General features: G+C 56.1%; 2 protein-coding genes and 1 long non-coding RNA gene across 11 annotated transcripts in view; 2 read left to right on the top strand and 1 right to left on the bottom strand.

Annotated features, from left to right (window-relative positions):
- CROCC (ciliary rootlet coiled-coil, rootletin) overlaps window positions 1–17,658 on the top strand; it is a 27,410-nt gene extending 9,752 nt beyond the window's left edge. For 3 of the 5 annotated variants that reach the window (XM_087878997.1, XM_087878998.1, XM_087878999.1), the window contains exons 11-35: window positions 1,168–1,367; window positions 3,338–3,520; window positions 3,804–3,948; window positions 4,603–4,749; window positions 5,100–5,330; window positions 5,717–5,910; window positions 6,897–7,024; window positions 7,604–7,770; window positions 8,914–9,093; window positions 9,506–9,640; window positions 10,047–10,190; window positions 10,361–10,599; window positions 10,855–11,014; window positions 11,564–11,731; window positions 12,500–12,878; window positions 12,962–13,155; window positions 13,254–13,374; window positions 14,244–14,407; window positions 14,673–14,888; window positions 15,031–15,255; window positions 15,387–15,536; window positions 15,740–15,940; window positions 16,162–16,293; window positions 16,582–16,710; window positions 16,815–17,658. In XM_087878997.1, the coding sequence (XP_087735123.1) occupies window positions 1,168–1,367; window positions 3,338–3,520; window positions 3,804–3,948; window positions 4,603–4,749; window positions 5,100–5,330; window positions 5,717–5,910; window positions 6,897–7,024; window positions 7,604–7,770; window positions 8,914–9,093; window positions 9,506–9,640; window positions 10,047–10,190; window positions 10,361–10,599; window positions 10,855–11,014; window positions 11,564–11,731; window positions 12,500–12,878; window positions 12,962–13,155; window positions 13,254–13,374; window positions 14,244–14,407; window positions 14,673–14,888; window positions 15,031–15,255; window positions 15,387–15,536; window positions 15,740–15,940; window positions 16,162–16,293; window positions 16,582–16,710; window positions 16,815–16,901 (4,419 nt within the window). In that variant the 3' untranslated portion in view covers window positions 16,902–17,658. Of the gene's footprint in view, window positions 1–1,167; window positions 1,368–3,337; window positions 3,521–3,803; window positions 3,949–4,602; window positions 4,750–5,099; window positions 5,331–5,716; window positions 5,911–6,896; window positions 7,025–7,603; window positions 7,771–8,913; window positions 9,094–9,505; window positions 9,641–10,046; window positions 10,191–10,360; window positions 10,600–10,854; window positions 11,015–11,563; window positions 11,732–12,499; window positions 12,879–12,961; window positions 13,156–13,253; window positions 13,375–14,243; window positions 14,408–14,672; window positions 14,889–15,030; window positions 15,256–15,386; window positions 15,537–15,739; window positions 15,941–16,161; window positions 16,482–16,581; window positions 16,711–16,814 lie in introns of all 5 variants that reach the window. The other 2 variants (XR_015729941.1, XR_015729940.1) reach the window with 2 other exon arrangements.
- MFAP2 (microfibril associated protein 2) lies at window positions 17,653–22,153 on the bottom strand. Of its 4 annotated transcripts, none has more exons than XM_034401579.3 (9): window positions 22,101–22,153; window positions 20,222–20,303; window positions 19,806–19,883; window positions 19,647–19,679; window positions 19,248–19,328; window positions 19,045–19,083; window positions 18,738–18,825; window positions 18,303–18,376; window positions 17,653–18,087 (listed from the first exon to the last, which is right to left on the bottom strand). In XM_034401579.3, the coding sequence occupies exons 2-9, from the start codon at window positions 20,259–20,261 to the stop codon at window positions 17,984–17,986; spliced, it is 537 nt and encodes a 178-aa protein (XP_034257470.1). In that variant the 5' UTR covers window positions 20,262–20,303; window positions 22,101–22,153; the 3' UTR covers window positions 17,653–17,983. The 4 variants fall into 4 exon arrangements, with proteins under 4 accessions (XP_034257470.1, XP_034257472.1, XP_060540484.1 ...); XM_034401581.3 differs by having other exon boundaries at window positions 19,806–19,880; XM_060684501.2 differs by lacking the exon at window positions 19,045–19,083.
- Window positions 21,087–23,176, top strand: part of LOC148111875 (uncharacterized) — a 27,303-nt gene continuing 25,213 nt past the window's right edge. For both annotated transcript variants that reach the window (XR_015729942.1, XR_015729943.1), the window contains exon 1: window positions 21,087–21,227. This is a non-coding gene — a long non-coding RNA (uncharacterized LOC148111875). The remainder of the gene's footprint in view (window positions 21,228–23,176) is intronic.

Here is a 23,176-nt window from a genome sequence, read left to right as displayed (position 1 = left end):
AGGACTAGGGGAGAGATAGCTGTCTTCCAATATCTCAGGGGCTGCCCCAAAGAAGAGGGAGTCAAGCTATTCTCCAAAGCACCTGAGGGGCAGGATGAGAAGTAATGGATGGAAACTAATCAAGGAGAGAAGCAACTTAGAACTAAGGAGAAATTTCCTGACAGTGAGAACAATTAATCAGTGGAACAACTTGCCACCAGAAATTGTGGATGCTCCAACGCTGGAAGTTTTTAAGAAGATGTTAGATAACCATTTGTCTGAAGTGGTGTAGGGTTTTCTGCCTAAGCAGGGGGTTGGATTAGAAGACCTCCAAGGTCCCTTCCAACTCTGTTATTCTAAGATGGGAAGCCAAATTAATGCGGGATGGGACGTGGGGCCGGGAGCGCATCCTGTTCCCTTCTCAGCTGGATGCTTGACACCCCCTGCCTCCTGCTGCCCTCTTGGGAAAGCCCCCTCCTCCTGCCACAGAGGTTCTCTGGATGGCAGAAGAACAGGTTCGTTTTGTGGGGAGGCAGGAAGACCATCCTACTGGATCTCTCACACATTTTCCCCATTCCTGTTGAAATTTCTGACTCTTCCACTTCTTCAAGACTTAACCTGTTTTGGGGTGACCCCCAGCCATGGGGATGTGTCAGAGTGTTTACACTACTGACACTGACTACTATTTTGAGACAACCCAGGAGCAAAATACAGGACACAGAGGTTTTGTCGTTACAAACGGTGGTTTATATACGAGACTTCTATATACATACATACACGGGGTAGGCACATACCAGGCAAGCAATCAATCTTCAACTCTACATAGAGAGCTACAATGCAGATAGAACAAGATGAGGAGAGTGATACATGATGAGAGAGAGAGAGAGAGAGAGAGACCCTCTCATGGCCTCCCTTATATAGACATCTTAAAGTGGCAGTAACGCTGCTGACTCATCATCATCTTGATTTACAGCCTTATAATGGCTGGTCAGCTTTAAATATTCATTACCCTGACAGGATGAGAAAGTTTCAAAAAGAAAGCATGGGTAGAATAGACGGGTTTCCCTGCAGTTTTCTGCATTGGCTTGATTCTGCTTTCCTCAGCACATGGCAGGATGGGTGGGGCAGTGAATACTTTCCTCTTGGAAGTCTGTCCCAACATGTGACTCGGTTTATCGTTGCGCCCAGGAACTCCGGGGAAAATATGAGGCCGCTCAGGATCTGGTGTCTTCGCTGAAGAGGCAGCTGGCCGAGGAGAACCACGAGCGACAGTCTTTGGAGCAGACAGTCCTGCAGCTGCGGAGTGAGGTGGAGAGTCTCGCTCGGGCCAGGGAGGAGTCAAGCCGGGATGCCAATCACTTCCGGTCGGCGGTAGAGTTACTGGGCAGGTAAGAGGAGAAGTCTGGGGTCCCCTGAGCTGTGCTTTCCAAACTGCCCAAGGTTTGGGGTGGTGGGTGGGTGGGAGAGGCTCGCTCTGTCTTTCTGGGTGAGCCGTGGGATGCCTTGCTTTGTTCTGACCGAGGCTTCCCAAAAGCACGAAGCAGACTCCTTGTCCCAGCAAAACCCCTTTTTATTAAGCTAATGTGAATTGCTCTCATTCACATCCAGCAAAGTCCTGGCAAACAGTCTTTCAAGGTTGAATTTACAACCACAGACCTTATCAGGCTTTGGAGAGCTGCCAGGCCGATATCTTCCAAATGCAAGAAAAGACTTGGCAAAGAGTCTCTTGAGAGTCACAAACAGATCTTCGCACTAATGAAATGAACTAATTGCCTCCTGCAAACTCCACTCCCCTCTCGCTCCTCTGTATTCCCTATGGGAGGGACCATTCACCATTTACCCTTTGGCTTTACTCCTGAGTCGGCCCTTGTTCTTTAGTTGTTCCCTTCTCCTGGCAGCTCTGTGCATGTGCACACTGGGAACAGGCTCCAGCTGTTCTTCTGCCCCACTGATGTCTGACTCCGAAGGCAGCTGACAACTGTCAGATGGCCCTGGCTCCCTCTCTGCCTCTGACGCAGAGCCCTCATCAGAGCCTTCCCCAGACTCCAGGACTGGCCCATGTTCCTCCCCAACCTCCTCACTGTCCGAATCTGCCGCCAAGTCTGCTGGCTGCTGGTGGGCCACAACATGCTTAGGGCCTGTGTTTGTGCTCGGCATTTGTGCTTCGCCCGTTAATGCAGACTGAAGGCTCTCAAGAGTAACTGATTTCCACTCCCTTTTCCTTCCACCTTTTTGAGGTGACGCTGCACTGTAAATTCAGACTGAGAAAGTTATTCCTTCCTTGGGAGCATTACACAAATGCTACAGTTTGCTCTCTAGTGGGTCTAAATCAGGGGTATCAAACTCAAGGCCCGGGGGCCCGATCCGGCCCACAGGGTGCTTAGATCTGGCCTGCAGAGCTGCCCTGGAAACAGCGAAGGACTGGCCTGTGGGGCCTCTGCCAGGGAAAACGGAGCTCGGGAGGGCCACTTGCAGCCTTCCTAAGCTCTTGTTTTCGCTGGCAGAGGGTTGCAGGAAGAGGCCATCACAGCCAAAAACGGAGCCCGTTTTTGCAGGCAGAGTGCTCGGGCCACCACAGGCGCCCCCGATATGAGTGACGTTGAGCTGCTCCCACCCATCCACCTCCACCCCCCGAGGTCAAACACAACCCTGATGCAGCCCTCAATGAAATCAAGTTTGACAACCTAGAACAGGGGACAGCAACCTGCGGCTCTGGAGCTGCATGTGGCTCTTTCACCCCTCTGCTGCGGCTCCCTGTCATTCAAAATATGCGTCACAACTGCCAATGTGCGAAGCCCGCCGGGCACGCGATTTATTGAGCTTTTCAACCCCCGGTAGGCCAACCATGGATAAATCCAAGAAAAGAAAAATTTCAGAAGAAAACACAACGTTTAATTCAACTACATAGGCTAGTTTTGTGGCTGCTCAAGAAATAGTCAGGCTCGGGAAGGGTTTTGTGGCTCCCGGTGTTTTCTTTTCTGTGGGGAAACGGGTCCAAATGGCTCTTTTGAGTGTTTAAGGTTGTAGACCTTTAATTTGCTTTATTCCAAGAGCGGGCATTTTTGCAACGTTGATGGCTAATTAGCAGTGAAGCCTGTGTGCCACCCACTGTCCTCTCCGCTAAAAGCATAATTTGGGCTGCAGCGGCTTCAGAGCCCCCCCTCCTCCAAAATAGGCTCTCTGTGATGACCCTTCAAGCAGAGGCATTGACGAGAGGCTCAAAAAACGTGGCCGCTGGTAGCTGGCCTGCTCTTCCTCTCCTTTCGAGAGGCCTCGGGAAGGGCAGAGCTGCCTTGACCTCTTCTCTGCTGTGTTCCCACAAGGCTGTGGTTGTTTCCCCCCTCCCACCCCAAATCAGTGAGAAGCTGTCCTTGGAGAAGAGCCTCCGGGCTGCGGAGCAGGAAGTGGAAGAGCTGCGTCAAGAGAAGGAGAAACTGCAGCTGACCAGCAGCGACCTCCAGCACCACCGCAATGCCCTGGAGGAGGAAAGGGAAGACCTCCTGAAGGATCGAGAGCGTGCCTGGAAGGAAGTGGAACAGAGGTAGATGGGGGGCTGGGTTGGAAGCCCCCTACCCAGCCAGAGGTGGAGAGGCCTTGTTCATGGCTCAGTACCCCCCCCCCCCCCCGGCTAAGCTGATGGTGGGGCATTGAGTAGGGAAGCTACGGAGGAGTCCCAATCCAAGAGTTTCGGCAGGAGGAACCCCGAAGGACGGGGGGGGGGACTCTGGCCTGCCCTCCTCTGGGCTTGTCTATCTCAGGTATTCAGAGCCTGTTGCGTTCAGCCGGGGCCCCTGTGGTCCCTCCTCTCTTTGCCCTGCTGACAGCCACAAGCAGCTGGAGCACCTGGAGGCCGCCAAGTCCAGTCTGAAGAACGAGCTGGTGCTGACGAAGGAAGCCCTCAGCCATGTGACTCTGGAGAAGGAGGTGTTGGAAGAGGAGAAGGCCAAAGCAGCTGAAGCTCTGGCCAAGGCAAGGCGCCCGCTGGAGGTTCAGGACAGGGAGGGAGCAGGTTATGTGTTGGGCCCACCTTGGCTGGAGCAATAGCAATAGCAGTTAGACTTATATATTGCTTTATCTGTCTAAGCGGTTTACAGAGTCAACCTCTTGCCCCCAACAATCTGGCTCCTCATTTTACCCACCTAGGAAGGATGGAAGGCTGAGTCAACCTTGAGCCGGTCAGGATTGAACTGCTGGCAGTGGGGCAGAGTTAGCCTACAATACTGTATTCTAATCATTGGGGAAGGAAGGAGGAAAGGAAGGAAGAAGAAAGGAAGGAAAATAGTAAATAGCACTTAGACTTATATACTGCTTCACAGCTCCTTCTAAGCTGTTTACAGAGTCAGTTACCCCAACAATCTGGGTCTTCATTTGACCCACCTCGGAAGGATGGAAGGCTGAGTCAACCTTGAGCCTGGTGGGATTTGAACTGCCAAATTGCAGTCAGCCGGCAGTCAACAGAAGGAGCCTGCAGTTCCGCACTCTAACCACTGTGCCACCGAGCAAAGGGACTGCTTGCCAGCAGCCCTGGCCTCGGCCCCAGGATGCCCTTAGTCCTGAAGCCGGTTGTGGCCTTCATGCGAAGAGGCTCCTGTTTGCCACCATTGCGTTCTTCCTCCCATCTAGAACGAGGGGAGCCGGGCCGAGCTGGAAGTCGCTCTGAACCGGCTGAAGGCCGAGGAGGCCTCCATGCGCGATTCCCTTGCCAAAATGAGTGCCCTCAACGAAGGGCTGGCGCAAGACAAAACGGAGCTGAACCACATCCTCATCCAGGTTAGGGGGCTGCGAGTGGTGAGTGAGGCCGGGGGAGTTGCGGGGAGGAATTGCCCTGCATCCAGAACTGTTGCAGGGTCATGCCCGAGTCTCCCTTGCCTGTTTTGTGTGCGATGCAGAAGCCAAAGGTCAGGCCCTGTAGCCTTTGCTGAGGGGACCATAGATGGCCCTCGGCACAGAGTGTCCCATGTTCTGCAGTGGCTTCAAGGGGAATGGGGCAGATGGGGTGGGATGGGACGGGAAGAGCCAGGCTTTTTCCCTTGGGAAAATGCCAAGGGTGGTGCGGGTGGGAGGAGCAGCAGCAACACCTGCCGTCCCTCACAGTGGCCTTGGGCATCTCCTTTGGGCAGCTGGAGGAGGAGAAGGCATGTCTGCTGAGCAGGAAGCAGGAAGCGGAGCTGGAGAAGGCCTGCATCCGGGACGACCTGGCCCGCTTGGTGCAGGAGAAGCTGGAGCTCGACTCGGAGCGGCGAGGCCTGGGCCATTCCCTGCAGGCGGTGGAGCAGAGCCAGGAGGCCCTGGAGCAGGAGCTGCTGGCCGTGCAGGGGGAGAAAGGGCAGCTCCAGGAACAGCTGGAGCAGGTAGAGAGCAGCTGCAGGGATCTCGGATCGAGGGGCCTTTTGTTCAGAGCAGAACCCTGTTCCCCTTCACCCTTCTCGGTTGCCCTATAGGAAGGACATTGGTTGGGGGTTGAAATCTTGCAAAACCTGCCTAACAGGCAATCCATGCAGGGGCCAAACTGCTTTAAGGGAATCCTTAGCTGGACCTGAGTCGCTTGATGGTTCTGTGCTGAACAGTATTTGCCACATGCATGCCTTCCTTCATTCCATTCTCTGATCCCAGTTGCCCACAAGCTTTAAGGGTTTTGTCTTGCTGGGAGGTGGCTTATCCTCTGGCTCGCATGGGCGGGCACCAACTTGGCAGAGCCTTGGCAACAGCCCTCCGGCCTTTCTCCCTCTGTCCTCAGCTGTCCCGCCAACGGAACGCAGCCGGCAAGGAGCTGAGCCAGGCGTGCCAAGAGCTGGAGCGCCAGAAGGAATCTGCGCTCCGGGTGGCCCAGGAGAAGGAGACGCTGATGAAGGAGAAAGCCGGGCTGATGGTACAGGTGGCCGCCTTGGAGCGGGAGAACCACTGCCTGCTGGAGGAGCTCGCTGGCCTCAGGTGGGTGCCCGAGAGGCTCTCTGGGTGGTAGTCACAAAAGGAACGCCGGTATGCTCGTAACCCCATAGTGGCGTGGCAGCTTCTGTGCTCGGGCTGACAGAAGAGCAAGGAGGAGATCGGGACAGTTGTGTTGTGGCCCGCCAGTGGATCTGGCAGCAGATTCGGACAGTAAGGAGGTTGGGGAGGAACATGGGCCAGTCCTGGAGTCTGGGGAAGGCTCTGTGTCAGAGGCAGAGAGGGGGCCAGGGCCGTATGCCAGTTATCAGCTGCCTTCGGAGGCAGACATCAGGGAGGCAGAGGAACAGCTGGAGCCTGTTCCCAGTGTGCGCATGCGCAGAGTTGCCAGACGAAGGGAACAGCTAAAGAACAAGGGTCGACTTGGGAGTAAGGCCACAGGTGGACGATGAACAGCCCCTCCCAGAGGGAATAAAAGAGGAGCGACAGGGGAGTGGAGTTTGCAGGAGACGATTAGTTCATTCCTGCATTCTTGCCAATGAAAGATATTGGCCTGGCCGCTCTCCATGCCTGATAAAGTTCAGTAATTGTGAACTATCTTGAAAGACTGTGGGAGAGGACAGACTTTTTGCTGCAGAGGAATTCACTGTCAATTAAATAAAAGGGGTTTATCGGGACGAGGACTCGGCTTCGTGCTGCTGGGGAAGCCTAGAGCAGAACAAGTTCCCGCTGTTCTTTCTCCTTTCTCAAAGGATGACGGTTGGCCAGAATCAGGTCTGGGGGGTGGGCGGGGAGGGGTGTTCTTCCTGCAGCCACGCAGTAGCTGAAGCCCTTTTCTGTCCTGGGGAAGCAGACCTGGGCTCAGCGTGCATCATTGCCCTCTGGTCCCGGTTGACTAGCGCGCCAACGAGTACTGGTGGGGGTAGGTTAACCCTCAAGCTGCAGATGGAAGGCCTGACTGCAAAGACAATGAGGCTTAGCCTAGCCCCCTCCCCTCACAACCTGACCGGGGCGATCCTTGTTCTGGCTAGGTCTGGAAAGGACTCCCTGGAAGCCTCGCTCTTTGAGACCCAGCAAAGATTAGCCCACCTGGACACCCGGAGGGAGCAGCTGGAAACGGGCAGCCAGAGCTTGTTTCTGGCCAAAGAGGCCTTGCAAGGTACTGGGAGATGGAGGGGAATGGAGGAGTGCCTTCCTTCCATCCCTTCTTGGGGAGAGGGAGGATGGGGTCTTTTAGTGGAATGTGGACCTACTCGGAGACCCCCTTTATCTGCCTCCAGCCCAGGAGAGGGAGCTGTGGCCAGGGGACAATTTACCCCCAGGTGGGCTGGGTACCAGAATCTCCCCTTCTCCTTTGCATGTAGCCTGTTTCCCCGAAAATAAGACCCAACCGGAAAATAAACCCTAGCATGATTTTTTTTCAGGATGCTCGTAATATAAGCCCTACCCCCAAAAATAAGCCCTAGTTAAGATAGTCAGCAGATGGAGGCATTTAGTACTGTATTTCCCCCAAAATTAGACCTAACTGGAAAATAGGCCATAATGTGTCTTTTGGAGCAAAAATTAATATAAAACCTGGTCTTATTTTGGGGGAAACACGGTAATCGTGGCCCTTGATCCTTGGGCAGAGGGGTTGGCAGGGCACTCCTTCTTTGCAGCCCCCCCCCCGTCAAACTTTATCTGTCTTATCTTACCCTGCTCTCCCCCCTCCCTCCCTCCCCTGCCCCCCCCCCACCAGCGGAGCTTGCAAACGTCCACAAACAGATGGAGACGGAGGTGAGCCGCCTGGAGAGGGACAAGGAGCTCATGGCCCAGAACCGGGCCTTGGCGGAGCAGGAGGCCCAGGCCGCCCGGAGGAACATGCAAGCTGCCCAGGCGGAGGTCGAGCGACTCCAGCGAGAGAAGGTAGCATGGAATCCGGGCCTTGGGCTGAGGCGGGAGGCCTGTCGGAGGGAAGTCCCTACGGGAGAGGGGCTTCCAGCAGGAATGCTGTTCTGGCCCTGCAGCCTCACGGCTTTCTCCACATGGGAAGGAGATAGGTGCAGTGGAGAAATTGTGGGAGAGGCCAGGGACACTTTGTCCAGTCTCGGGATGGAGCAGGTGATGCCTCCTGGGCACTTCCCTCCTCTGTGCACTCTTCCTCTCTCCCTCCCTCTCTCCTCTCTCTCTCTCTCTCTCTCTCCCTCTCATCTTTCTCATCTCTCTCTCTCTCCCCCTCTTTCTCTCTCATCCCTCTCTATCTTATCTTTCTCTCTTATCTCTCTCCTTCCTCTCTCCCCCTCCCTCCCTCCTCTCAACTCTCCCTCCTCTCTCCTTCCTCTCCCCCCTCTTTCCCTCTCATCCCTCTTTCTTATCTTTCTCATCTCATCTCTTTCCCTCCTCTCTCATCTGTCTCCCTCTCTCATCTTTCTCTCATCTCTCTCGCTCCCTCCCTCCTCTCGCTCCCTCTCTCCTCTCTCCTCTCTCTCTCATCCTCTCTCTTATCTTTCTCTTTCATCTTTTTCTCTCATCTCATCTCTCTCCGTCCTCCTCCTTTCTCTTTCTCTCATCTCTCTCTCTCCCTCTCATCTTTCTCATCTCTCTCTCTCTCACCCCTCTTTTCTTATCTTTTTCTCTCATCTCTCTCTCTCTCATCCCTCTTTTTCTTATCTTTCTTTCTTATCTCATCTCTCTCCCTCCTTTCTCTCTCCCCCTCCCTCCCTCATCTCTCCCCCCTCTTTCCCTCTCATCCCTCTTTCTTATCTTTCTCATCTCATCTCTCTCCCTCCTCTCTCATCTTTCTCTCATCTGTCTCCCTCTCTCATCTCTCTCTCGCTCCCTCCCTCCTCTCTCATCTCTCTCTCATCCCTCTCTCTTATCTGTCTCTTTCATCTTTTTCTCTCATCTCATCTCTCTCCGTCCTCCCTTCTCTTTCTCTCATCTCTCTCTCTCCCTCTCATCTTTCTCATCTCTCTCTCTCCCTCCCTCCCTCCTCTCTCATCTCTCTCGCTCTCACCCCTCTCTTTCTTATCTTTTTCTCTCATCTCTCTCTCTCTCTTGTCTGGGCAGGAGGCGCTGCGGCAGGAGCAGGAGGCCGAGCGGGACCAGCTGAGGCACCAACTGAGGCAGGAGCGGGAGGATCTGTTGGCCCAGCACGAGGCCGAGAAGGAGGAGCTGAGCGTGGAGGTGTCTGCTCTGCAGCGGGAGCGGGATGAGGACCTCCTGCTGGCCGAGAACGAGAAGCAGCAGGTGAGGAGGGGAGCCCCTTGGGCACAGTGGGGGGCCCTGGGGTAACAGAGGCTGCTGAAGGGAAGGTTTTTCTGGGGAACGGAGACAATCCCTTGCTGGGATTAGGAAGAGGAGAGAAATGCCAATACCCCTCCCCCCCTTCACCCTGTGCTTTACAACCGGCAGTGGCGTAAGTGCTGCTGAAGAAAGAGATAAGATGTTGGCTAGAAGCCTTCAAGAGGGCTGGGAGCACACGTCATGAGACCAGAGCAAACTCCTAGCTGGTATAAACAGAGGTCTGAATCCCCCATTGGGAGCATCACTGGCCGCCAGCAGCTGGTCCTCCCCTATTTGGAGGTGCGGTGGTTGCGGGGTGCTTTTCTGTCCCAGCTGGGGAAGCTCCTTAGGTGACCTTGACCTTCTCTCTCTCCAGGCACTCTCTGTGAAAGACTCGGAGAAGGCCGTCCTCCTGGAGAAGCTCCTGGCCACCCAGCAGAGCTTGGCCAACATCACCCTGGAGTTAGAAAGGCAGAAGCGCGAGAGCCGTAGCTGCCAGGAGCAGGAGCGGGTAGGGGGACTGGCGGGCCCTGGAGCATCGCCCCAGGGTAGGGCAGAGCCCTTATCTGCCAACAGATGACATTCTGTGCCCAGAAAGGGCATTTCCCCTTCCTTCCTTCCTTCCTTCCTCCCTCCCTCCCTCCCTCCCTCCCTCCCTCCCCCTTCTTTCCTTTCCTCCCTCCCTCCCTTCTTTCCTTCCCTTTCTCCTTCCTTCCTTCCTCCCTCTCTCCCTCCCTCCCTTCTCCCTTCCTCCCTTTCCCTTCCTTCCTCCCTCCCTCCCTCTGGGCAACTGGTGGGTTGAATTAGGAGCAGGGGTCTGCATGGCCTCTTCTGTCTCGCACTGGTTCTTTGTGTGTGTGTGTTGGTTCCTAAGCAGGCATGAAACTAACTGATGGACTTTTTCTATGTTTAACCAGAACACCACCAGTGCTTTGAATGCGGAGCTGCGAAATCTGCGTTCTCAGTTGGAAGAGGCCATCGTAGGGCACAAACGAGAGGCAAAGAGCCTGCAGGACCAGGCCAGGGACCTGGCAAAGCAGCGGGAATCTGCCCTCTGCGAGGTGAGGGGCCACAGTCAGCAGGGAGGAGAGTGCCAGAGTGCCGTAGAGGCTGGCAGGCAGGCAGGGAGGGAAGGGCTGCGTTTGAAGATGCTCAGCTGCAGACCTTCAGCCTAAGGTTAGCCTGCAGATGTTGCTTGCCGCAGAAACAGAAAGGGAATCCCACTGTTTAGGTGGAGGAGCTAAAGACGCGGCTGCAGCTGCTGGAGGATGCTCGGGAACTGATCCGCCGAGAACTGGGGGAGGCCCATCGCAAGGTGCGCGAGGCCCAGGAGGCCTGCGATCTCCAACGTAAGGAGGCGGCAGACCTGCGCCGTGGCCTGAACGATGAGGCCAAGGAGAAGGAGGCCTTCCAGAAGTCCAACACGGAGCTGCGGATGGCCCTAAAGCGGGCTGAGAGCGAGCGCATCAGGTGGGGCCTGAGTTGAGTCCCGAGGCTGCCGTTAACACCGGCCGCACGCATCATGCCTCTAGCCGACTGGCGTTAAAGCGGCGTTACGGCGTTTGGACTGGAGACTACTTCCCCACGCTTCTGAAACTTCCAGGGGTTTCCGTAGCCCGGTCTGGAGCCGCTTTCTTTGGAAACAGGATGGGCTCACAATTTCCCCACTGAAGAAGGTTCCTGGTTTTTTTTTTTTGTTTGTTTGTTTTAAAAATCCGTTTCCAGTTTGAAGCGCGCGACTGAGGAGAAGGACCAGAAAATTTCAGTCTTGGAGGAGGCCCAAGCAGCTGCCGGCAAGGAGACCACAGACGTGCGTAGCAGCCTCCAGGAGGTGGAGCAATCGCGGTTGGAGGCCCGTAGAGAGTTGCAGGAGCTGCGGAGACAGGTGTGGGGTGCAGACAAGAGGGGGCCTGGCCAGGCAGACCCCGCAAGGGTTGGGGATCTCTGGCAGGGAGGGAGGGAGGGGCAGGGGAGTTCCCAAGGCTAGACCCCTCTGGATGTTTTTTTCCTTCTCTCATCCCCTCGTAAGTTACTCCTTTCGGTTCTGCTTTGCCTTCCTTTCCATCTTGGGGTGGGGTGTTCTTTGGTAGCAATAGTAATTAGATTTATATACCACTTCACAGTGGTTTATAGCCCTTTCTAAGCGGTTTACAGAGTCAGCCTATTGCCCCTGACAATCTGGGTCCTCATTTTACCCACCTCGGAAGGATGGAAGGCCGAGTCAACCTTGAGCCTGGTGAGATTCAATCTGCCAAACTGCTGGCAGCCGGTGATCAGCAGAAGTAGCCTGCAGTACTGCACTCTAACCACTGCGCCACCGCGGCTCTTTGGTCCCTCCTACAAAATGCCTTCGGAGGACTCGCTTTCCTTCCTGCCCTGCCCATTGTGTCCCCCCCCCCCCTCACAAGCCTCTTGGCCCTGTCTTTTTTCTCAGATCAAGATGCTCGACAGCGAAAACAGCAAGAAGAACAAAGAGGTAGCCGAGCTCCAGGCACGGGTTGCCCTTGACGAACAGCGAGAGGAGGAGAGCCGGCGGGAATCCTTCGGCCTCAAACAGAAGATTGTGGAGAGTGAGGCCGGCCGGGAGTCGGCCCGGAAAGAGGTGAGGCTGACTCCGAGTTTAGTTCCAGCTGAGCTAGTTCCAACTGTTCTGACCTAGGCTTCCCAAGAGCATGAAGTGGACTCCTTGTCCCAACAAAAACCCTTTTTATTAAGTTACTGTGAATTCCTCTCATTCACATCCAGCAAAAGTCTTTCAAGGGAGAATTTACAGTCACAGACCTTATCTGGCTTGGGGAGCTGCCAGGCCCATATCTTCAAAACTTGGCAAGGCGTCTCGGAGAGTCATAAACTAATTGTCTCCTGCAAACTCCCCTCCCCTTTCACTCATTCCCTGTGGGAGGGGCCATTCACCGTCCACCTGTGGCTTTACTCCTGAGTCGACCCTTGTTCCTTAGCTGTTCCTTTCTCCTGGCAGCTCTGTGCATGCGCACACTGGGAACAGGCTCCAGCTGTTCCTCTGCCCCACTGATGTCCGACTCCGAAGGCAGCTGACAACTGTCAGACGGCCCTGGCCCCCTCCCTGCCTTCGATGCAGAGCCCTCATCAGAGCCTTCCCCAGACTCCAGGACTGGCCCATGTTCCTCCCCAACCTCCTCACTGTCTGAGTCTGCCACCAGCTCCGCTGGTCACTGGCGGGCCACAACATTCCCAAGGCGAGCTTCTCTCTCCGGCCTAAGATTGCCAAGAAAGGAGGACTGTGGCTCTCACTGTCCATTGTGCCCTTAGGACGTGCCCATCTGGCTGAGCAGGGTTTAGTGCTGGCCACCTCCTGGCCGCCTCTGTAGTATCCAAAGGCCTCTCCTTTCAGCTCCACAACCTGCAGCGGAAGCTTATGGACCTGGAGCAGGAGTCGCGCCTACGGGAGAAGGGGCTGTTGGGGAGCCTGGAGGAAGCCCGCGTCACTGAGAAGAAGCTGCTAGACGATGCCCGCAACCTGGAGATCAAGCTGGAGAAGGCCCAGGTGGAGGGGGCCGAACTGGGCCTGAGGCTGAGCGCGGCCGAGGGTCGTGCCCAGGGCCTGGAAGTGGAGCTGGCCCGCCTGGAGGGGCTGAAACGAGAGGCGGAGTACAAGCTGGGTAGACTTCACTCGGCCCTCCGACGGACCCTGGGGGTCAGCCGCAGGGGCCGTGTCCCCGGACCGAGGGTCAGCGGTGGCTCCCCGAAGATACTTTTCTCCCCTCCCAAAGGTAGCTCTCTCTCTCTCTCTGACGTCTACTTTAGGTCTCTAGTGCTGGGCAGGCGACATCCGTGTCCTCTTGTCTCTCTGCAGGAACCTCTACTGCTGAGGGGCCCAACAGCAGCCCTGCCTCGTTGGCCAGCGGCCCGTTCTCCCTCCCCCTCTCACCGGAGCGCCCTCCGTCTCCCAGCCAAGCCGGGCAGCTGGTGGCAGACATCGACCCGGAAGTGGTTCAGAACGTGCTGCGAGACTTCCTGGAAGAGCTGAGGGAGGCCCAGCAAGAGCGGGTATGAGGAGAGGAGTTTTGTCCGGCTGCAGTGGTGAACCCCCCACCCCAAGAAACCCACCCTTAGTCTGCATTTTCTTCTTGTCTTTCGGGATCCAGGATGAAGCTCGTTCCCAGCTGGGTGGCCTGAAGTGTCAGCTGGCCGAGACGGAGGCCCAGCGTGACCTGGCCAGCAGCCGTGTGCAGCAGTTGCAGAAGCAGGTGGCCGCGTGCGAGGAAGGTTAGCTTTCTTCTCTCTTCCCAGGAAATATACTGTATTTTTTGGAGTAAAAGACGCTCTGGACTATAAGACGCACCTACCTTTTTTGTTGAGGAAAACAAGAAAAAGAAATCTGCCTCTGCCTCCCAGCAATTTTGCCTCATTGCAGCAAACAGCAAATATCCTGCTTTACTTTCATTTTCGTTTTCAGCATAGCTTGATTAGCACAAGAACATCTGCTCCCAGCAATTTACTCCTTGCAGCAAGCAGCAGAGGCCTGCGCAAAACAGCTGACAACAAAACAGCTGAGAGTCAGGAGGCTGATCCAATCAACTTGTGCTAATTAGGCTGTGCTGAAGCTGAAACAAGCTGTTTCTTCTTGCTGCAAGGAGGTAAACTGCTGGAAGGCAGAGGCCAAAGGGTGGGGGCCAGTGGGTGGGCAGGGCTACATTCGGTGTATAAGATGCACCTAAATTTTCACCCCCTTTTAGGAGGAAAAAAGGTGCGTCTTATACTCCGAAAAATACGGTAAGTGGCTGTGCTTCTGAACAGAGAAGCTGGGGGCGAACACTTCCTTCCATGCTTCGTTTGTTCTGGAGACGGCTTTTCTCACTGGATACTTCCAGAAAGAAGAAGAGATTAAGCAAGACCCTTTTTCTTCAGAATAAATACGTGTCAGTTTTGTAAAGGCAGTTGTTAAAGAAAGCACAGCAGCATTTGGCAGCCGAGGCAGAATGGTTGACATCTTCCCCTTGGAGGGGCTCCTTCTTTCGCTTTGTGCCGTTGAGGCTTGGCCCATGGGACACCGGAGCTGCCCTCCTTCCCCACAGAAAGGGTAAGACAGCCCCGGGGAGCCCATTCCTGAGCGCAGGTGCCCGTTCCTTCTGTAGAGAGGCGCAGTCTGGATGGGAAGCTGACTGGAGCCCAGACGGCTTTGATGCTTCAGGAGGAGACCCTGCGCTGGAGTGAGCGAGAGCGCAAGGCCCAGGCAGAGAAGTTGGCTGTGCTGGAGCACGACTTGCAGGCGGCCTCAAGCGAGCGGAGGGCCATGCAGGTGGGTGTGCAGGGGAACCAGGTTCCTCTTTAGAAACCAGAAAAGGAAAGGGTGGAGGTGAAAGAACCCATCCCAGCTCTGTCTCCTGAATTCCCAAGTTCAAGAACCAGCCCGCGGAGCCGAGGGGATGGCAGCAAAGCTGGCCGTGCTCCCTGCAGACCTCACCTGTTTCCCAGCCGGCCACCTCCGGATCAGCTCAGCCTGTCCCTGCCGGGCAAGTCGGAAACAATTATGATCACTTTTTCCACCTTATCGCTTGTTCCAGGAGAAACTCAGCAAGATGAAGGCCAACGAAGCCAAGCTGGAGGTGGACAGACGACGGCTGAGAGACTCCTTGGGCAGTTCGGAGAGCCGCAGCACCAAGCTGGAGCTCCTGCGGCGGTCGCTGGAAGGGGAACTGCAGCGGGCCAAGGTGGTGCTGAGTGACCGCGAGGCTGAGCTCCAGCTTCTTCAGGAGCGCGTCGCCCTCATGCAGAGGCAGGTGAGATCCTGTGTGACCACAGGGGCCTCAGCACGACCGCCCCCGGGCCCAGCCTTATCCCCTTGATGGAAGTGCACAGAGAGGAGCCTTAGGCTGCACTGCTGCCAGCCAGTTTTATTTTGGCTCATTCCCGCGACACCAGGTGACTGAGAGCGAGGCGAGAGCCGGTGCGCTGCAGCACTCCTTGGACCAACTCAACCTCTCGCTGGCCAAAGCTGCCGATTCTGAGACTTCCCTGAAGGAGAAGGTGCAGGGACTGACGGCCACCTTGTCCGAGAGCCAGAGCAGCTCCGTCTCAGCCCAGGAGAAGCTGCTGCAGTTGCAGAAGGCCCTGGCAGCTGGGGCGCACGAGCAGAGAGTCTTGCAGGTGGGTGTGTTTTGGGTGGAAAGACCGGGGCCCCACTGGTAGCGCCTTCCTTCACCAAAGGTGCTCATTGCTCTGCCGAGAGAGACGAGCCCCCATCCATCTATCCATCCATCCATCCTATATCCCTTCAGGAGCGACTAGACGCAGCCCGACATGCCCTCTTGGAAGCAAAGAAGCAGAACGGAGCACTTTCGGAGCGCCTCCAAGCCCTAAAGGAGCAGCAGGCCGAGCTGGAGCTGCAGAAGGAGCAGCTAGAGGGGCTGGGGAGACAGCAGGAAGAAGTGAGTCACTTGAGCCCACAGCGATGCCCCTGGTTTTCCTCGCCATGAGGAAGCAGACCCACGAGGCCAGAGCCTGAGGTCCGGGTGGGCCGAGATGCCTCCCGGGCGTTCCTAAAGAGCTGGTTTCATTCCCGGGATCAGCATGCAGTGGCGAGTTGTGCCTGGAAACTCGCCCTCCCATGCCCTCTTCTCCCTGCCTGCAGCTGCTGCGCCAACGCCAGGAGGGGGAGGCGGTGGCCCTGCGGAAGCTCCAGAAGGTGCAAGAGGACCGGCGCCTGCTCCAGGAGCGCCTGGGCAGTCTGCAGAAAGCCCTGGCCCAGCTAGAGAGCGAGAAACGGGAAGCCGAGCGCCTGTCCCTGCGCCTGGAGAAGGAGAAGGGCGCCCTGCGGAGGACCTTGGACAAGGTCAGTCATGCTGCTTTGGAGGAAGCGAGAGAGGAGAGGCCTTGGTGAGGCCTGGAGGGGACCAAGAGCAGGTTTCCAGAGGGGAGGGAATGAACTGGGCATGGGGGCTCAGTTAACTGAGGGGCTCCCGCAGAGTGTTTTTTTCCGCTAAATCCTCTCCTGCTGGGTGTGTGAGTCGTGGGGGCCTTTGTGCCGCAACTGAGGCGTGGTGGGATTGCTAGGTGGAGCGCGAGAAGCTGAAGACTCACGAGGACTCGGTGCGGCTTTCGGTGGAAAAGGGGCGCCTGGATCGTTCCCTCACGGGTGCAGAGCAAGAGCTGATGGGAGCCCAACAGCAGATACGGCAGCTGGAGGTAACGGTGGCCACGAGGTCTCTGCCGGTACCAAATGCATCCTGCCCTCTGGATGCCTCGAAGGCGTGTGTGTCTCAGCCCTCGCTAGCTTCCTGAATAGGAACGGGAGGGGCCCTCCACTCCCTGGCCTGCTGGAGGAAAACCATGAGCAGCTCCCACGGGCTCCCCAAAGGACAACGCTGGCCCAGGTGGAGACTTGAGAGGGAAAACAGGCGGGACAGGGCTAGTGGGGGTCTCCTTGAGGGAGCCAGATGGACATTAATACTGACATTCCCTCGGCTGAACTAGACGCAGGTGGCAGAGCTGGAGCAGGCCCGGGGAAAGAAGCCCCTTTGCAAAGCGGCTGTCCTACAGCGGCAGGAGGGTGAGCACCTGAGCGGTTCCCATCATCCTGGAAGCAAAGGGCTGGGAGAGCAGGTGAGCTCCCTCCCTCTTGGGGACTCTGGCCCAGCTGCGGTGCTGCTGCCCCTGGACCCCCTCACCTGGATACTGAAGAGGCTTTTCTCCCCCTCCCCACTCAGATTTCGACTCTGAAGGAGCAGCTGCAGCAAGACACCCAGAAGGGGCAGCTTTATTTCCCGGCTTCCCCTCTCTTTTCCGGACACTAACTGTGGCGGCAGACACGCAGAGGGAGCCGAGTCCCACGTCTCTAAAAGAGTGCCACGGCAAGAGGGGCCACTGACCTCCAATCCTTCAGATTCACACGCGGCGTAAGGTAGTGCAAACTGCTCCTTTTTTTTTTCCCCCTAAGGCCTCGGTTGTCTGAACAGTTTTGTTACTTCTCGGATCCAAACTGAATGAGAAGGAGAATTTGTTCCCCATAAAGATGACCGAAAAAAAGCCCCCGGTGGAAACAAGCGGCAATCCATGCCGGACTGGTGCCAGAAGGCTCCATTCCTTCCCTGGTGGAGAACGAGGGGTATCTGAGCGGGTCCTGGCCTGGTCTTTGGCCGGGGAGAGAGAGTCCCCCACCCTCCATTGCCGGGAGCAGCGTTTGTGTCCCAGGATGGGCCGAAGGGCATTGGAGCTCCTCAACCAAGGATTTTTTTAAAAAATTTAACCGTAGATCCTAATCAGGTGTGTATTTTTCTCTGTCGGGGCTCTTTATGTAGCAGCCAATCAAGGAAAGTAGAAAGTCATATTTTTTTTTTTTATATCCGCGGAATTGTTGGTTTTCCAGGCTTTGCTCCTGGTCCTCATTATGTAGACGGGGAATAGTTTGTAATGAAAGACTTGAGCGTTTCCCCCCTTATTCCCCCCCCCAATTCTATTTGGAAGGGTCGTGAAAACCCAGAGAGGAGGGGGTCCCGTAGCTCCACCATCTCCTGCCAGAAAAAAAATGGACTTAAATGAATCAAATTGTAACATGTTTGGTCTATTTATTTTTTAAATCGTTTTGTAGAAAAAGGGGTGGGGGGGAAGAACGGTCCGTACAAAAAAATATAACTTGCAATTACAAGACAATAAACCCAACTGGTAGCTCATGTGACGGTCGGCATTTCTGGAGGGACGAGGTTGGGTCCCTGTTGAGAGACTCCTGCCGTGTCCTGCCTGAGCAGCCCTGCAGGTGTGTCACTGCCGCGGCGGGGAAGGGGGCCAAGAAGGGCCGCTGTTCCTCTGGGCACGAACCAGGGGCATCATCCGTGGTCCAGAAGCGCCTCCCGTCCACTGCCACGACCCCTTTCCCCACTCAGCAGCCGCCACAACTCCGAGCACAAGAGGTGGCCATAGTCTGGCAAAGGCCGCTGGTCGCCATGATGCCGCACTTGGAGAATCTGTCGCGACAGAGGTCGGCTGAGGGGGGAGAGAGGCAGGAGGGGAGCCACCATCAGGAGTTAGAATCCCCACATTTCCTTCTCCATACACACACACAGACACAGACACAGACCCGTCCCCCAAGTTTTAGGCAAAGCTGTCCCCAACACTGCTGGGAAGCAGTGTCCTGAAACGGCTGCCCCTGTAACCTTCGCGACCGGTGGGCCCAAAGGCCCTTCCACCTTTGTGCGTACCTCTTAGGAGTTCTTCATGAGCGCAAACCGTACGGACGCAGATCTCCTTATTGATCACGTAGACCCTACGGAGGCTGAAAGCGGAAAAGGCCAGACAATGTCTCCCTTTCCACACCACCTCACCACGACCGACCCTCCGCTGGAAGGAAGCCTGGAAGCTGCATTAAAACATGCCCCCCCTCCCAACCCCCCCCCCACTGGTGCGCCTGAATCGGCAGGCAGCCTCCCTCCCCTCTCCCGCCTGCAAAGCTTTCCGTAGGATCGGCTGCAGCGTTTCCTGCAGGGACATTGCAAACACACCAGCACCCTCCAAAGTCTACATGGGAACCTCGCCTGCCGTGGGGAGAGAAGCTTGTGGTAGAATGCTCCGCCGGGGGTGTGTGAGTGAGCGGGTGGGGGGATAGGTTTGGTCCTGATCCAATTGCAGCCCCTCACCTGTAGAAGCAGATCTCATTCAGACACTGTTTGCAAGGCTTGTAAATGGAATACAGCCTGGTGCAGGGGTACTGCTCCTCCTGGCAGTCTGGAGACCCAAGAACAAGACAGGGAAGGGGGGGGGTCTCCATTCAGTCCCAAGAATCTTTAGCTTGCTTTGCACCCGCCCTCTCCCCAGCCGCGTAGGCCCGGGAGCAGTAGCCGCCGCCTCTGTGACAAGAGGAAGGAACCCGGCGGCACCGAAACCAACTTGTTCGTTGCAGACCTCAGGAAGAGGGACTGATTTCAGAGCTGGCGAATCTCTTACCAAGGGGCCCCGGTTCAGTGGGCTCCGTCTCAGAAATGTCTAAGGGAAGGGGAAAAAAGCCCAGATAGGAGCAAGGTATGAGTAACTGGGAGCATGGAGAGGGTGTGTGCACGGAGGAAGCAGCTGGGCAGAGTCAGGAAATCAGAGCAGGGAGGAGCTCCCTTCCGACAGCCTCCTCCCACCCCGCCCCACGGGCTCCTCACCTGGGGTTGGGGCGGGAATGACCTCCTGCTGGTTCTGTTGCTGGGACTGGAAGTGCTCCTCTGGAGTTTGGGGGGACAGATCTGCAGGGCAGAGGAAGAGGGAGGGTACTTGCTTTAGCCAAGCCCTTTGCCATAGGAGTCCACAACCCCTAGGCTGTAGCCCACTACTGGGCCGCGACCTGTTCAGAACCGGGAGGCACAAGTGGCATGTGTGTGTGAGCGCGTGTGCGAAGCTCCCCTCGAGCAAAGCGCCCACCAACCACTCAAGAGGAACTATCCCCACTTACACACACACATACATACACCCCACTGGGCCGCCAGTCCAGAAAGGTTGAGGACGGCTGCTTTACGAGGCAGGCAGGTGGGCTGTGCCAGGTTTGGCCTTCCGGGCAGACTCACCGTTCCCGGCGTAATCGTAATAATCTTGACTCTCTGAAAACAAGGAAGAGAGAGGCCAGAGGGTATATCAAGCTCCTGTAAGAGAGCGGGGTCCACCCTCTGATCAGGATCGACTATGGCTAGCCGGACAGGGGCCTCTGGACCCTTGCTGGTACTCACCAATTTCGTAAGGGGCATACGGGGGCTCGGGGTAGGCGGGGTCATCGAGGTCATACTGCCCCTGAGCCAGAAGTGCTGCTGAGAAGGGAGGAGAGGAGGAAGAAACTGAGGCCGGCTATTTCAGGGTGGCCGCGCATCTGCCCAGGTGGGGCCCTTCCCAGCACTATCGACTCGGAGAGCCGCCGCGGATGGGCCTTCTTCCCCTTTCACGCTTCTTGCCCGGCGGGGGAGGGGGTTCTTGCTTAAGTGACACGGACGAAAGTTGGGCATCCCTTTCTGTGGGCCCCTTGCCTTGTATGTGCAAGGGACCCCTTTGCACACACACCCCGGCCTCCCCAAGCACTTGGGAAAGAGGAGAGCTGAGGAGCTCTGGGCAGAAGACGGGAGGTGACCGGGAACCCAGCTATGCCGCTCACCTGGCAGGCAGAGGAGGAGAAGGGCCAGAAGAGTCCTCATGCTTGTCTGCGGAGCTACAGAGGCAGCTGAATTGGAGCCGAGCTAAAAGACACAGGACATTTGTTAGATTGGAAGGAAGAACTGTCACACACAGACAGAAACCCCCCTATAGCCTTTAAAAAGTTGCGGTGTCGACCCAGAAACAATCTTGGTCTGGTTCCCAAGCTTTCACTGTTAGAATGTGTGGGGAGAGAGGCAGGATTTGCAACAGGGGTGCTATTCAGCAGGTTCTGAAGAACTGGTAGCGGAAATTTTAAGTAGTTCAGAGAATCAGCAAATACCACCTCTGGCTGACCCCCGAGTGGGATGGGAATGGGGATTTTGCAGTATCCTTCTCGGAGTGGTGAGGGAACGGAGATTTTGCACTATCCTTCCCCTGCCACGCCCACCAAGCCACGCCCACAGAACCAGTAGTAAAAAATTTTGAATTCCACCACTAGTTTGCGATGTTTCCGGTAAGGCTCAATTAGTGGACCTCTGCGTCGAACTGCCCGGGGTAGCCTCTAAACACCCCGTTCTTACCACAGGCCAGATTCTCCCAGCAAGGATGCTGGGATCTCTTTCCCCCATCGCTGCATCTTCACAGGCGTCTTTTGAACCCCTACGGCTAACCCAACCTTCTTGGTCTCTTCCAATGAGGGGTGGGACGAGAATGCTGCTTCCAGCTGATCTCCAAAGATCAAAGCATCCTTCCCACCCACCCCTTACCTGCTGGGATTTTTCCGTGCCCAACCCTGCAGGAGTGGCGAGGGAAAGTTGGGCGGAAAAAAAATAAGAGGACTCGGCCGCTTCAGGCCAAGCGACGACACACTTGCTTCTCGCCGCAGAGTTTAAGAAAGTGATCCAGGAGCAGATCCCGCCGGGTGCCCGAGCAAAGTTTCCACGGCGCTGTCCTGTTTCCCACTGCAGCAGAAAGCTTTTGCCCAGTGTACCAGCCAGTTCTCTCCAGCACAAGAGGAGCCCGAGGTAAGGCTAGCCCGTAAAAGCTTTCAGGCTCAGAAAAGCGGTCCAGAGAAGCTCAGGTTGGCTCAGCTTTCCTGCCAGACCAGGTAGGCGTGGGGAACGTGCTGCTGATGGGGAGGGGGGCGGGCGGGTGGAGGTAGGGCCGGGCTGCCCCAAGGCCCCAGTTCCCCCTTTTCCTGAGTGCCCCCCCTCTTGGCTTCCCTTCTTGTGCTCAGCAGCGGAGGTGCGAGGGGGAAGGGTCTCAGATGCAGGAGGCTTTAGAGAAACCAGATGCACATCTGGGAGCAATCAGACAGCTTTTTGCAAAGCCAAGAATGGCCGGCAGCCCTCCACAACTCCACCTCCCCATCCCACCCACCGACTCACTCACTCACCCCCCCTCCCCCCCTTTGTACATGCAGGAGAACAAAAGGGGATCCCCTCCTTCTGGCCGCAAGGATTGAATGGTCAAATTCAGGGATGTTGAAGCAACAGCCCCCTCCCCCTCTGTTCCCAAACAAGAGTGAGACCACCGGTCAAGTCAACTTCCTAAAAAAGGGACACCCCCCCCCCCATTGAAGTCCAGACTTCAGGGAATGAGGGGGAGGGGGGGCTTCCTACCAAGCCAACTTTAGTTGCCAGGCAAAAAATTCTTTTAATCTTTTGTTAAACCTTTCTTTGGGGATTTTTGCCCTGGCATTGAAAAGGGGGAGGAGGAGGAGAAGGGGCTGGGGGCTTTTCAAAGAAGTTTCTTTGAAAGGTAAGCCTTTCCCTGCATGGAAGAAAAAAAGGGCAGCTCCAAAGGAGCATCCACTTGCATTCCTTTGCAAGTGCTGACCGTGAAGCGCCCCTTTTCTGCCTCCCCCCCACGGCCCGTGGCGCCCCTCAACCACTTACCAAACTTGGGGGTCTTTCTCCCTCTCCAGCGGCTGACTTTGCTCTCTCCTCCTCGCCTGGGTCTTGCTTTCCAAAGAGGCTGAAGGAGCCAGGCCTCCACCACCGCAGCCTCTCTCCCGGGTCCTAATGCCAACTTCTCTCAAGGACTGAACTTTTTTCCAGAGGTGTTTGTTCCCCCAGGCTGCAGCTGCAGCGCCGAAGCCATGCTTACGGGGAAACTGGCACACACCGGTGTCGTTCCACCAGGGGGGTTTTGTTTCAAGGGTCCACAGCGGAGTATTACAGCGATCCCACTGTTTGCCGGGACTCCCTAGTGCGATGCACTCTTTGGCTTGCGGAGAAGGAGGGAACTGGCCAGCTCCTTCCACGGCTTTTGGACAGGAGGTGATCCTCAAAGCCTCCAGGTTTAGAGGCAGTCTACCTTCATCATCTGAGACAGGCAGAAAGGATCTCCTGTTAGAGGTGGCGCGCCGCGGTGGAAGGATTCAAACAAGCTGCCGTTTCTTTCTCTGGCCAGTTTCTCCACCGCCACTGGGAATGCAGACACGGGGGGGCCTATGGAAGGTGCGTGGGAACTACCGATTGGCTTCGGCTCTGCCGATGGGCGCTTCCAGTCCATTTCTCAGCTGTTCTTCTCTTAGGGGCAGAGAGCGGCTCCAGCAAGGCCCACAGCTGTCTTTTTTTCAGGATCGCTTCGAGAACGGGGCTGCCTGGACCAAAAGACTCTCTGCTTGCAAGACCCGGGACAGCCCTCTTCTCACCTGCCTCTTGCCCAGGCCACCTTTTAAATGGGTGTCCTGCCTCTCCTTGGCATTTCCCCCCATCCCATGTTCGTCCCAGACCTTCTTCATACAAAGTTACTCATTTAATACATTATTGCTTCTGTGATGGTTAATTGTTCCGTAGTAAGCCCTTCTGCCTTAAGGGATGCGGTGACACAGTGGCTAAGAGGCTGAGCTTGTCGATCGAAAGGTCGGCAGTTCGGCGGTTCGAATCCCTAGCGCTGCGTTAGCGGGGTGAGCTCCCGTGACTTGTCCCAGCTTCTGCCAACCTAGCAGTTCGAAAGCACATTAAAA

The sequence above is a fragment of the Pantherophis guttatus genome, chromosome 15 (assembly GCF_059756535.1).
Source record: "Pantherophis guttatus breed Tessera chromosome 15, ASM5975653v1, whole genome shotgun sequence".
In the NCBI taxonomy this organism is placed as follows: domain Eukaryota; kingdom Metazoa; phylum Chordata; class Lepidosauria; order Squamata; family Colubridae; genus Pantherophis; species Pantherophis guttatus.
Note: the sequence above shows the minus strand (reverse complement) of the source record. Positions and strands in the feature narration are given on the sequence as shown.